The following is a 13,205-nucleotide window of genomic DNA, read 5'->3' on the forward strand; positions in this document are numbered from 1 at the left end:
CCACCTCTTCAAAATGCAACTAATTTAAAACTTGGTCTTGCGTAACGAATCTTGGTAATCGTTTTTATATGATACAGCGTGGATATTGACCGCTGTGAACATGTTGTGAATGCGTAGAACGCGGTAACCGTGCGTAAACTACGCTTCGACAATGACCTGTTAATACAAGTAAAATGCGGTAATTATTTCATGCCATATTCAGTTTACCTCTCAAAAATGGCTAGTTACTAGTTTTTTGGAAAAACCATGTCGTTTATTCGCTGAAATCAATTCCAACAGATCGTACTTCGACATCGGTAATTCACTTCCGCATTGCGTTACCGGAAAGTCTTCGGGAATTTCCGAAGAATTGCGTCAGTACAACACAGCATTGTGATTGGTTAATAACCAACTTGACCCATTAGGTCAAAGGACGCCGCTGCAGGTGAAATCTGCAAATGCATCATGGCGGAAAGTGATTTTGTTCGAGAGTTTGCGTACGATCCAACACCTTCGTCAGTGGAGATAATATGACAATTTTGACTTCGACTGTGTTCCAACAGACTCAAATGTTTTTAATTTCGTAAATTCTGGTGGTACGTAATTAATATTGTAATAAAATGTGCATATTTTTTGTGATCATTTCTGTTTCTTCGTTGTGAAAATCAATGACGACTCAACTAATTTCGTAATTTGATTTCCCTCAAAGACGTAATCTGTCACTTGATGAATCAAATTTTTCATTTGCACTCTTTTTCGAGGGGGCTGCTCAGGTAAGCGCCCACCCCTAAAAAATCGTGATTTTCTGAGTTGAGGCCCCTGGGCGCTAACGCGGTCGAGTACGGTAATAACCTGATTATATAAATTCACCAATTATTAATTGTTCCACTGATACCGGTACTATCATTTTTTAATGAAACTACATAAATCTTATACTTCGGAACACTATACTAGTCCCAAGGTTCCTTGTTTAAAAGATGTATTTTAAATATCTATTTTTTTTATCTACATTATATTCCAGTCTGAAAATATGCAATATTCTGATTTTGATAAGTATAGATTCACAAACTCATCAATTGGTTTTCATCTTGCTACTGTATAGGTACAATGTAGTGGAACTGAGTCAAGTTTGTCAGCGTGTAATGTACAGTGGGGTGGTAATAGTTGTGATCATTCCAATGATGTTGGTATCAAATGTGCAAGTAAGTACGGTGCACTTATATATACATAATAAACAGACAAAGATGCCTAAAGTCATTTCCAAAATTATTTAATAAACCAGAAGTTTAACTGTTAAGTCATATATATGTAACAGTTTTTACCAAAATCACTGAAATACTTAGTATTGCGCATCTCATCAGGCGTGACATGCAACTATTTTGAACTTATACAACAGTGAACAGAGATCAGAAATCAATTTGCATATTCAAAACCAGGAACAATGAAATCACAGTTTTTTGCACACTATGGCACAGATAAGTACCCAAAAGCGAAACTATAGAAAAACACTCAGTAATCTAGAAATCCAGAGTAAACACACAGTAATCCGGTAACCCAAATTAAATGCACATTAATCTAGAAACCCTATGGAAAAACTCAGTAATCCAGAAACCCTATAGAAACACATAGAAATCCAGAAACCAAATTTAAACGCACATTAATCTAGAAACCTTAGAGAAACACACAGTGATCCAGAACCACTCTTATTTATTTATTCATTTATTTTTTTTTTTTATTAGTCCCCGTTCGGACGCAGTCCGAAAATGTGGACTTATGTTTTGACCTCCGTGTGTCCGTGCGTGCGTATGTGCGTGCATGCATGCATGCGTGCGTGTGTGCGTCTGGATCTGTATCTTAGAAATGCCAGGACCAATCACAATCAAACTTCACACATACATCATATATGATATTATACATATGCACGTCAATTTGTTTCACGATCTGATTCAAGATGGCTGAATGGCGGCCATTTTTGTGCTAAAAATCATCAAAATCAAGCATTTCTCAGCTGTTTACAGATGGATTTTGTTCAAACTTGGTATATACATTAGACATTATAGGACCTTCATGCACATCATTTTGTTTTACGATCTGATTCAAGATGGCCGAATGGTGGCCATTTTTGTGCCAAAAAATCAAGCATTTCTCGGCTGTTTACAGATGGATTTTGTTCAAACTTGGTATATACATTAGACATTATGAGACCATGATGCAAATAATTTTGTTTTTCAGATAAGATTCAGTCGGCCATTTTGTTTTAATGAATGTGGTTCTCGTGCCATATCTCTGACTTGCTTTCACTGATTATGTTCAAATTTTAAATATTCATTATACATCATGTCATAGATAGATAGATGTATTGGTTTGACAATCCTATTCAAAATGGCCAAATGGTGGCCATTTTTGTGCTAAAAAAAATTCAAATATAAAGCATTTCTGGCATTTATGGATGGATTTCGTTCAAACTTGGTACATATATTAGACATTACTGGTTCCTGATGCACATCATTTATTTTTCAGATCAGATTCAAAATGGCCGCTAGACAGCCATTTTAATGAATGGGCTTCTAGAGCCATATCTCTTAAATGCTTTGACTGATTATATTTAAATTTTATATATTCATTATACATCATGTTATATATATATATATATATATATATATATATATATATATATATATATATATATATATATATATATATATATATATATATATATATATACATGTATTCAAAATGGCTGATTTTGAATGCTGTTCCAGAGCAATCTCTTTCAATATGGACAAGTACCTGTTTGACGATCAGATACAAATGTCAATCATTTTAATGTTAAAAAATCATATTCCTAACATGGTTATATTCCAGCTATATTACTATAAACAAAACTATATATCTTAAATTTAAAAGATAACTAACGGGGACTGTGCCATGCATGGCTTGTTTATTTATTGCTTCGCTTTTGTAACAGGGCTCACTATGTAAATTAGGAGCTGCACCAAATAAATAATACATTTCACTCAAAGACTAATGAAAAAACTGTTGATAGACAAAATAGAAACTAAGTTACATGAACTAAAATAACAACAACAAAGACATCTAAAAGTAAAAAAAATAAGAAAACTAATATATAAGAAGTACATTGAAAAAATATTAAATATTATCTGTATACTTCTAACTACTCTCCATGGCATCAATTAATAAATTCTTTGTAAAAGTATCAATTTTGTCACACAGGACTGAATTATACTGCCTTGTACTGTCACCCAGGATTAAACATAGCACTTCTTTGTTTGCTTTTGTTTGCTTGTGTTCCTTTTTGCAACATGGACAGATACAATCATTGTTATCCAAGTTTGCCCATTTCCTTTACTCATATGCCAAACCAAGAGTGCAGGATCTTGCCTTGAATTTTAATTGCCTGCCCTTGAAGTTCGATACTAAATTTAAATATTTCTCCCAATATTTTAAAATTTGTTTAAATTTTCTATGAATCTCGTCACTGTTTACAATCATATTTTTAATATTTCTTTTAGACAGATAAGTACATTACCTTTTGTTTATCTTTATAGTTCTTTCTATATCTTCAATGCTATTTAGCCATGGCCAGGTCTTATTCAGATTATTCTCCTCTTTAACTACAGTTAGTTTATTAAAAATAACTTCTGACCATCTGGTTGATTCCATTAAACACAATCTCCTATAATAATTCAGTTTTAATAAACTGACTCTACTTTTCATAGTTATCCACCCCAGGTCCCCTAACACAGCTTCATTTGCTGTGTATCGACATACTCCTAGAATAAACTTTGCCACTGTACGTTGCATTCTTTCTAACTTTTCCTTGTCTTTAACAGGAAACAAATATAACTGACAGTTAATATAAAACGAATATTCCATACATACCAGTAAGACATTACTATAAGGTTATTATGAGGATACCTCAAAGTATGCATAAAGACACTCTGTACAGCGAGAGTTTTGACTGACGTGCAGCGGAGGTCAATGCGACAACATACTGTCTGAGTGCATATTTTGAGGTATCCTCAGAATAACCTTATTATTATACATCTTTTACGTTCAAGGATACATCATGGAATGCCGAAATCCAAAATGTTTAGAACAGCATCAGCGAACTTCCTTGTGTGGAACCCGGTCAAACTCTGGTGGCAGCCATGTTTATTTTTATTATCAGAGAACTCTTACGCGCAGAATCTTTCCATATTTGGAATTCGCATTTTCTAATATGTTGGGATGAAAATACCGTGTAAAATACCGCAAAATACCACACTGTAACTTATGGCGTTACAGTGACAGATGTATAATAATGTATGTTATTAGCCCCTGTTCAAACAAACCCCAAATGTAGATTAATTATGGTGTGTTTCCTAAAATGGTGTGTTTCCTAATGTTTCAGGATTACTGTAAAGTACCAAACAATATTTTAAATTATCTAAAATAACATGCTAGTGAAAAATACCATGAGATACAGGTTTTCCCTCTGCTGTAAACCACTCTTATTACTCTTATTACAAACTTAGGTATTTTTATGGTATTCAACATTAAATACACAACAAGAACTTTGCATAGCAAAATACTTGTATAGTACATTAAATACATAGTGTATTTTTGCTATAGATTCTCAGCTTACTCTGTCATTATTGACTGATACAACACATAACAATGAAGGATGCCTCCACTTACAAGATAATGAAGGAGAGAAACAAGTTTGCCTGAATGGTGGAACACCTGAAACACTGACTGTCATATGCAGAGAGCTGGGATTCAGCGCCTTTCACAGCTTAAACTCTACTAAAAAATGTTCACCTAGTGGTTTATCAAGAGTTATGTCATTGGTGAGAATATTATTATTATTATTAATGATAACAGAAGTTTCAGCATCTTGTACTTTAATTATTCAAATTTATTTAAATTAACATTTTGAATAAATAGTTGTATTATTGCCATGTATTTCTATTGGTAAGGGACGATGTCAAAAGATCGATGTCGGATAAAAAACTTATTTCCTTTAGTTTGGGGTGGGGGGTTTTGACCTGAAAAAGTTTCCATCCTACAAAAACGATTTTATTTTTTAATGAAGTCAAAAAAATCTTGGAGTATTTGTAGTTCGTTTTTTTTTTCTATCCAATCATGGACAGAAATAACCGAAAAGGGAAAAAAAACAGAAAAATTGTTTGGTTCGAGTGTAAATCTGTGCGTCAAATGAGGTGCATTTGTAAACTTTTTTTCATCCACCCGACAACTAACTGCTATGCAATACTACTGTCCGATTATCAATTTGTATTTAATGGTGAATTTAGTCTGACGCCATGACCAATATTTATCAATTAAGTTTCAGTGGGGGGTAGGGGGGTTTGGAAAAAAAACTAAAGGAATTAAGTTTTTTATCCGACATCGATCTTTTGACGTCGTCCCTAAGTTGACTTTTATTCACCAATTGTTGATGACAATGGTTTTTTGTCAACATTTTGCCAAAATATGACAATATGGCCAAGATTATTGTTACAGATATATAAGTTCTGTTTATAAATATGCTGCTAGATTGTGTGAACGACGTAAGACCTTGTTTCTGGGCAAATATTTAACATTGTACATATTTTGCAGGTTTAGTCAACATGTTAACAGAGGGCATTGTGCAGTGGCAAAAATAAGTGACAAAACACTCACCAGAGATATTAATATTATACAAATGGTAAACATTTGTATTATTATACCGAATAAATCTAAAAACAGAAATTGTGGAACTCAATCGTGACAATCTTCTAGGTCACCCTCGTAGAGCTGAATGTATAAACACAAATATACAAGTTGAAAGAGTTCAAGAGCAGAGATTGAATTCTACTGCCTTTTTACTTTCATGGTTGTTTTCATGGCTGCCATCCTGTGTGCAGCTATACGCTACACTGCGTTCCAGTTTGCATTGGAACACTGAAACGAGCTGCACATGGAGCTGTACACTGCTTGAGTATGGGTTATGTCAACACCATTCTCCTTCAACAAATACGCTGTATATAATATGTGATAAATGTATACAGTAAAAACCTGCAAAATACATGATAAAATCCAACAAAACTGTGCCGTACAAGGCAAAGCCCACGACACTCAAATTTTTTAGATAGGCGAACTGTGCAATCGCAGATCAAATGACTAAAAGCATGTAGCTGAGCACACTGGCGAAACACACAGCAAGCGCAACTAAAAATTATGCGAAATCGCTACAAAATCCTAGTTTTCTGGCAAACCAATCAGTTTATAATATTGTCGCGTATTGTGTTCCCTTGACTAGTTATTGGCATAAATCAGGTAAATTCAGGAATAAGGTACCCGGATTGAATATGGCAGCATGTCGACACATGAACATGTCTACCTGCAATACGCGAATCGGATTGGCTGTCATGGTCATGAGGTATAATAATAATCTAAATATTAGATATTAATCCACTGCCATGGTGATCTGTTAATAGGCTAACTGTGTTGGTGATGAGTTGCAGTTGACCTCCTGTTCATCGTATGCATGGATATCAGCTAAAGGTCTATTCTGTAGTGATACTAATGGGGACCGTGAATTGGTATGCACAGCTGAAATGACAACATCAGTATCGTCATTATCTACTCAATCACTGATCAAATCAACTGATTTGACACCAACATCTAATCCTGTGGAGTGTATATTTAACATCATAACAAGTAAGTTCAGAAAATTGAATTTATCTTGTAATTATCTTGTGACTCAATCATACAATAACTAAATTGTGTGATTATGTTAGTGCAGTCGTGGAATCATCAAATTACTATGACGATAACAATATAATTGGTTAATTAATGATAGTAATAATTATACAGCATCCAAACAAATTATAGAATTAACAATATCAATATATTATTATCATTAATACATGCTACCAAATGTAAACGAAAATGAGTGATCAGATGCAACGTCAAAATACGTACATAAACAGTGTGTATCAAACTAGTGTGGTAAACAGAATAAAGCTGCCACATATTACTTAAAATTTACGTGCCAGCAAAGCCAACTTTATTCAAAACTGTTGCCTAGACAACCAACCATTAAACCCCACTAACCTACTTGAATTTCACTGCTACCTATAATAAGTATTATTGTACCTTAATAATCTGACAGGTACTATTAAATGTATGCTAATTAATTATTTATGCATGCACATAAATGCTCCAGATAAGTCAATCTATTTATTTAACAACTTGTGTCTGAACAATCATTGCCATTAACATGGCAAGTCATAAAAATGTGTTAATTATCTGTGCATGTCACAAAAACATTAATCACACTAATTATTCTATACTCACAAAAATAGTAAGGTGAAAAAAAAGTTTTTCTTCTTGTCAGGTAAAGTGATTCATAGTATTATATTTGTTTAAGATCATTCACACAACAACGTATATTGATATGAATATCATATTATTTACAGATCTGAATTGTGTTTTCAATCCATCAACTTTCTTCTCTTATTTGATTATGTTTTCAATGTAGCATGTAACAACGTTCAGCATTCAGCAACATACAGCTGCACTGATAGAATTGCTAAAATTTGGTCTCCAAATCACCCAAAAATCTATGAGACAGATAGAGAATGTTCATGGAAGGTGCAATCAACCACCCAAGATGCCATTACTATACAGTTTGAAGGTGAGGTCATTCTCTGGTTTTCAGTTTGCTTTATAGATTAAATCTAAATGTTACAAGTCTAACTCATAGGTAATACATTGTACCATAGATTGTGTGAATTTGTAATACATTAGTTGCGTTCATGCACAGCTCCTTAGCACGGGCTAAGAGGTCAAATTCCTTAGCCCGTGCTAAGAAAACGTGTGTGAACGCTTAGCACGGGCTAAGGAATGCTAAGTACGGGTTAAATCTGATCCGAATTTAAGACGCGGTCTAGACCTTAGCACGGGCTAACGAAGTATGCGCGAACGCTTAGCCCAGGGCTAAGCTCCCTCTGCGGCGACCTTTGGGTGTAAAAATTGTCCCACGACACTATTCCACCAGTCATTACTCCGCGCTCACTTCCACACTAATCGGTCACTGTAGTAGAGCGTACAGCATGCAGCAGCTCCAATTGTAGACAAAATAAATTTGGGTCGCTGTCTACGACATGCATTAATAAAACTCTGTATTCTGTTATGCCCGTTGTATACTGTTTATGTGCATCCAAATAAGTTGGGTCCGTCTCCTCTCGTGTTCCTGTGCACGTCGCTTCAAAATTAGAACGAAACCCGGGAACAAAACATGCCAGCAGCAGAAATAGAACCTCGCGCGTGTCATCCATTTTTTGTTCGTAAATAGCGGCTTACCAAAGGTCACCGACTAATGGCACCCCTTAGCCCGTGCTAACGACTGGCCCTCCCTGTGCGTGGACGCAATTGGGTCTAGCCGAAATGCAAATATGCTAGATAAGCCTAAATCAGATGAATGTGACTTTGTATCAGAATCATCCATACTGGGTAACAAATGTACAACATTTTAAACAACTGTATTTCTGAGATTTTTTGCATGATTTTATTCAAATTCAGTAAAATTTTACATTTTGGTTGCACAAAATATGCTCAGCCCATTACATTACATTGCCAGCAATGACTGCATAATTGCATGACAGCACTATTTATTTAGGCACATGTACACCAGCATTGCTGCTAGTGATGGAATTATACATCTGTCACCTTAAAGCCACAAGTTACAGCGTGCAGTAATTTTGCGGTATTTTATGGGGTATCTTCATCCTACCATATAAGGAGATGCAAATTCTAAATATGGAATGATTACACGCATAATCCTCTACTAATAAAAACAAACATGGCTGCCATCGGAGTTTGAATGAACTCAACACAAAGAAGTTCGCTGATTCTGTTCTAAACTTTTGGATTTCGGCATTCCAATGACGTATCCTTGGAAAGAAAAGATGTATTAATAATAATACTAAGGTTATTACAAGAATACCTCAAAGTGTGCACTCAGAGTATATGCTGCACATCCACCTCCGCTGCACGTTGGTCGATACTCCAGCTGTCTTCATGCATACTTTGAGGAATTCTTGTAATAACCTTATATCATTATTAGTCCCTGTTCAGACGAAGTTCGAAAATGGGGACTATTAATTTGGGCTCGTTCCGTCCATCTGAACGTACGTCCGGAGTTATATCTCGGACACCCATTGATGGATTTCATTCAAACTTTACATGAAGACAATACATACATGTAATGCCTTACATATGCACGTCAAGTTACTCTATGATCAGAGAAAAAATGGCCGACTGGCGGCCATTTTGCATGTAAAATTTTCTTTTTCTGATACCTAAACGTGTCCGCAGCAGTTTTACGAAGATGACTGGGTCGATTTGGATCAAAGTTGGTATGATGATCATACATATTGGGTTGTAGGTGCAAGTCACTTTTTTTTCGTGATTCAAACATGGCCGACTTGCGGCCATCTTGTTTTTCATGGTACCCATGCTACTTTATCTTGAATGCAATGAACGTTTCTGTTTAAATATTTGAACAAAGATAGTATACCAAGAGATACATCTTTACCAACATGATTTTTGTGATTCAACGTCAACGCTCAATTTTCATGTAAAAGTGCTAAGTCATCATTTTTACATGTCCGAAGCTGTTTCTCAGAGATGACTGGGCTGATTTATATTAAACTTGGTATGGTGATCATACATATTGGGTTATAGGTGCATGTCATGTATACCAATAGATACATCAACATGAACATTATTTTTGTAATTTGATTCAATATGCCCAATTCTCATGTAAAAGCACTAAATCATAATTTTTTACAAATCCATCTCCTATTAATGGTTTCAATCTAATCTCAATGACTTCATCAGCATCAAATTGATATGTCAGATCACAAAATTTTCGGTCCAAGGATGATTAAATATGGTGGCCATTTTGTTTTGTGGAAAATTTGTCAGTTTTCATTCAAATTTGATTTAATTCATATTCAAATCCAGAATGCAAGGGGCAGCCATATAGTTTTTCAAATTGTATCATTGACATGTTTTTTTCTCTACAAATATACAAATTAGAATACATGTCCGTGACAATTAGTTTCACAATCAGATCAAAGATGGTTGACTGCCTGCACTCTTGCTTTTTGACCATACTAATATATCTCTGTACATGAGTCTGCACAAATAAAATTTAGTTTGGATACAAAAATGCATACATGGCATATCCTGTTCAATTTCTGACCATATATTATGAGTTTGGAAGAATTATCTAATACATCTAATTTTTGTTGATACTAGACCAGCCATTTATTTATTAATGTAATCTATGGCAAATAAACATTATTATTATTATTATTATTATTATTATTATTATTATTATTATTATTATTATTATTATTATTATTATTATTATTATTATTATTATTATTATTTATTCACTCTCAATTATTAACTATACTTTTGGTCCATATTACTTTATTTTTGGCATAAATAACATTTCCCCTAATGTCATGTAGGCATGTAACTGTTATACCCAAATTTTCAGAATGATTGATTCAAGCAGTTGCTGGTGACATAGGTGTATTAGGTGACATAGGTGTATTGGTTCACATTAGCTTATATATCAGCATAGAATATTTGAAACCATTCCTTTCAGTAGGTTTCTCAAACAGTGTTCACAAAAAATGTAGAAGAACACAACTATTGTAATAATAGAACTTTATACTTGGACATCTGAATGTTCTTGCATGCTAATATATGTTCTTTATCTTCTGTACAGCATTCATGACTGAACCAAACTATGATTACCTCTATATCTATGATGGCAATTCAGTTCAGAGTAAATCTCTAGGCGAGTATTCTGGATCAAGATTTCCACAATCTGTTACAACATCAACAAATCAAGTCTACATCAAATTTGACTCAAACCATGTGACAACGTTATCAGGGTTTAAACTTGTACTGTCACTAGAAGGTGAGTGGTTTCAGTTAATAAAAGCAGCTTTTGGATTTTAATTTTTTACTCATGTGCATTCATTAGTAAGCTTTAAAGCACTGACATGTCAATATTCAGCAGTCTGTAATGTATGGTGACATGTGCAAACATTAGTAGGCTTTAAAGCACTGACATGTCAACATTCAGCAGTCTGTAATGTATGGTGACATGTGCATTCATTAGTAAGCTTTAAAGCACTGACATGTCAACATTCAGCAGTCTGTAATGTATGGTGACATGTGCATTCATTAGTAAGCTTTAAAGCACTGACATGTCAACATTCAACAGTCTGTAATGTATGGTGACATGTGCATTCATTAGTAAGCTTTAAAGCACTGACATGTCAATATTCAGCAGTCTGTAATGTATGGTGACATGTACAAACATTAGTAAGCTTTAAAGCACTGACATGTCAACATTCAGCAGTCTGTAATGTATGGTGACATGTGCATTCATTAGTAAGCTTTAAAGCACTGACATGTCAACATTCAGCAGTCTGTAATGTATGGTGACATGTGCATTCATTAGTAAGCTTTAAAGCACTGACATGTCAACATTCAGCAGTCTGTAATGTATGGTGACATGTGCATTCATTAGTAAGCTTTAAAGCACTGACATGTCAATATTCAGCAGTCTGTAATGTATGGTGACATGTACAAACATTAGTAAGCTTTAAGGCACTGACATGTCAACATTCAGCAGTCTGTAATGTATGGTGACATGTGCATTCATTAGTAAGCTTTAAAGCACTGACATGTCAACATTCAACAGTCTGTAATGTATGGTGACATGTGCATTCATTAGTAAGCTTTAAAGCACTGACATGTCAATATTCAGCAGTCTGTAATGTATGGTGACATGTACAAACATTAGTAAGCTTTAAAGCACTGACATGTCAACATTCAGCAGTCTGTAATGTATGGTGACATGTGCATTCATTAGTAAGCTTTAAAGCACTGACATGTCAACATTCAGCAGTCTGTAATGTATGGTGACATGTGCATTCATTAGTAAGCTTTAAAGCACTGACATGTCAATATTCAGCAGTCTGTAATGTATGGTGACATGTACAAACATTAGTAAGCTTTAAGGCACTGACATGTCAACATTCAGCAGTCTGTAATGTATGGTGACATGTGCAAACATTAGTAAGCTTTAAAGCACTAACATGTCAACATTCAGCAGTCTGTAATGTATGGTGACATGTACAAACATTAGTAAGCTTTAAAGCACTGACATGTCAACATTCAGCAGTCTGTAATGTATGGTGACATGTGCAAACATTAGTAAGCTTTAAGGCACTGACATGTAAACATTAATAAGCTTCAAGACACTGACATGTCAGCATTCTGTAAGGTATGGCGACATGTGCAAACATTAGTAAGCTTCAAGACACTGACATGTAAACATTAATAAGCTTCAAGACACTGACATGTCAGCATTCAGCAGTCTGTAATATATGGTGACATGTGCAAACATTAGTAAGCCTCAAGACACTGGCATGTCAGCATTCAGCAGTCTGTAAGGTATGGTGACATGTACAAACATTAGTAAGCTTTAAGGCACTGACATGTCAACATTCAGCAGTCTGTAATGTATGGTGACATGTGCAAACATTAGTAAGCTTTAAAGCACTAACATGTCAACATTCAGCAGTCTGTAATGTATGGTGACATGTACAAACATTAGTAAGCTTTAAAGCACTGACATGTCAACATTCAGCAGTCTGTAATGTATGGTGACATGTGCAAACATTAGTAAGCTTTAAAGCACTAACATGTCAACATTCAGCAGTCTGTAATGTATGGTGACATGTGCAAACATTAGTAAGCTTTAAAGCACTAACATGTCAACATTCAGCAGTCTGTAATGTATGGTGACATGTACAAACATTAGTAAGCTTTAAAGCACTGACATGTCAACATTCAGCAGTCTGTAATGTATGGTGACATGTGCAAACATTAGTAAGCTTTAAGGCACTGACATGTCAACATTCAGCAGTCTGTAATGTATGGTGACATGTGCAAACATTAGTAAGCTTTAAAGCACTAACATGTCAATATTCAGCAGTCTGTAATGTATGGTGACATGTGCAAACATTAGTAAGCTTTAAAGCACTAACATGTCAACATTCAGCAGTCTAATGTATGGTGACATGTGCAAACATTAGTAAGCTTTAAAGCACTAACATGTCAACATTCAGCAGTCTGTAATG

At 34.7% G+C, this 13,205-nt stretch overlaps 1 protein-coding gene across 1 annotated transcript in view; it reads left to right on the top strand.

The window, feature by feature from the left end:
• The window catches only part of LOC100372750 (uncharacterized), a 130,905-nt gene that overhangs the window by 71,045 nt on the left and 46,655 nt on the right, over positions 1–13,205 (top strand). The window contains exons 21-25 of the mRNA XM_085501554.1: positions 1,082–1,181; positions 4,615–4,832; positions 6,462–6,684; positions 7,508–7,663; positions 10,775–10,969. Coding sequence (XP_085357680.1) covers positions 1,082–1,181; positions 4,615–4,832; positions 6,462–6,684; positions 7,508–7,663; positions 10,775–10,969 — 892 coding nt within the window. The remainder of the gene's footprint in view (positions 1–1,081; positions 1,182–4,614; positions 4,833–6,461; positions 6,685–7,507; positions 7,664–10,774; positions 10,970–13,205) is intronic.

The sequence above is a fragment of the Saccoglossus kowalevskii genome, chromosome 7 (assembly GCF_978046115.1).
Source record: "Saccoglossus kowalevskii chromosome 7, keSacKowa6.1, whole genome shotgun sequence".
Classification (NCBI taxonomy): domain Eukaryota; kingdom Metazoa; phylum Hemichordata; class Enteropneusta; family Harrimaniidae; genus Saccoglossus; species Saccoglossus kowalevskii.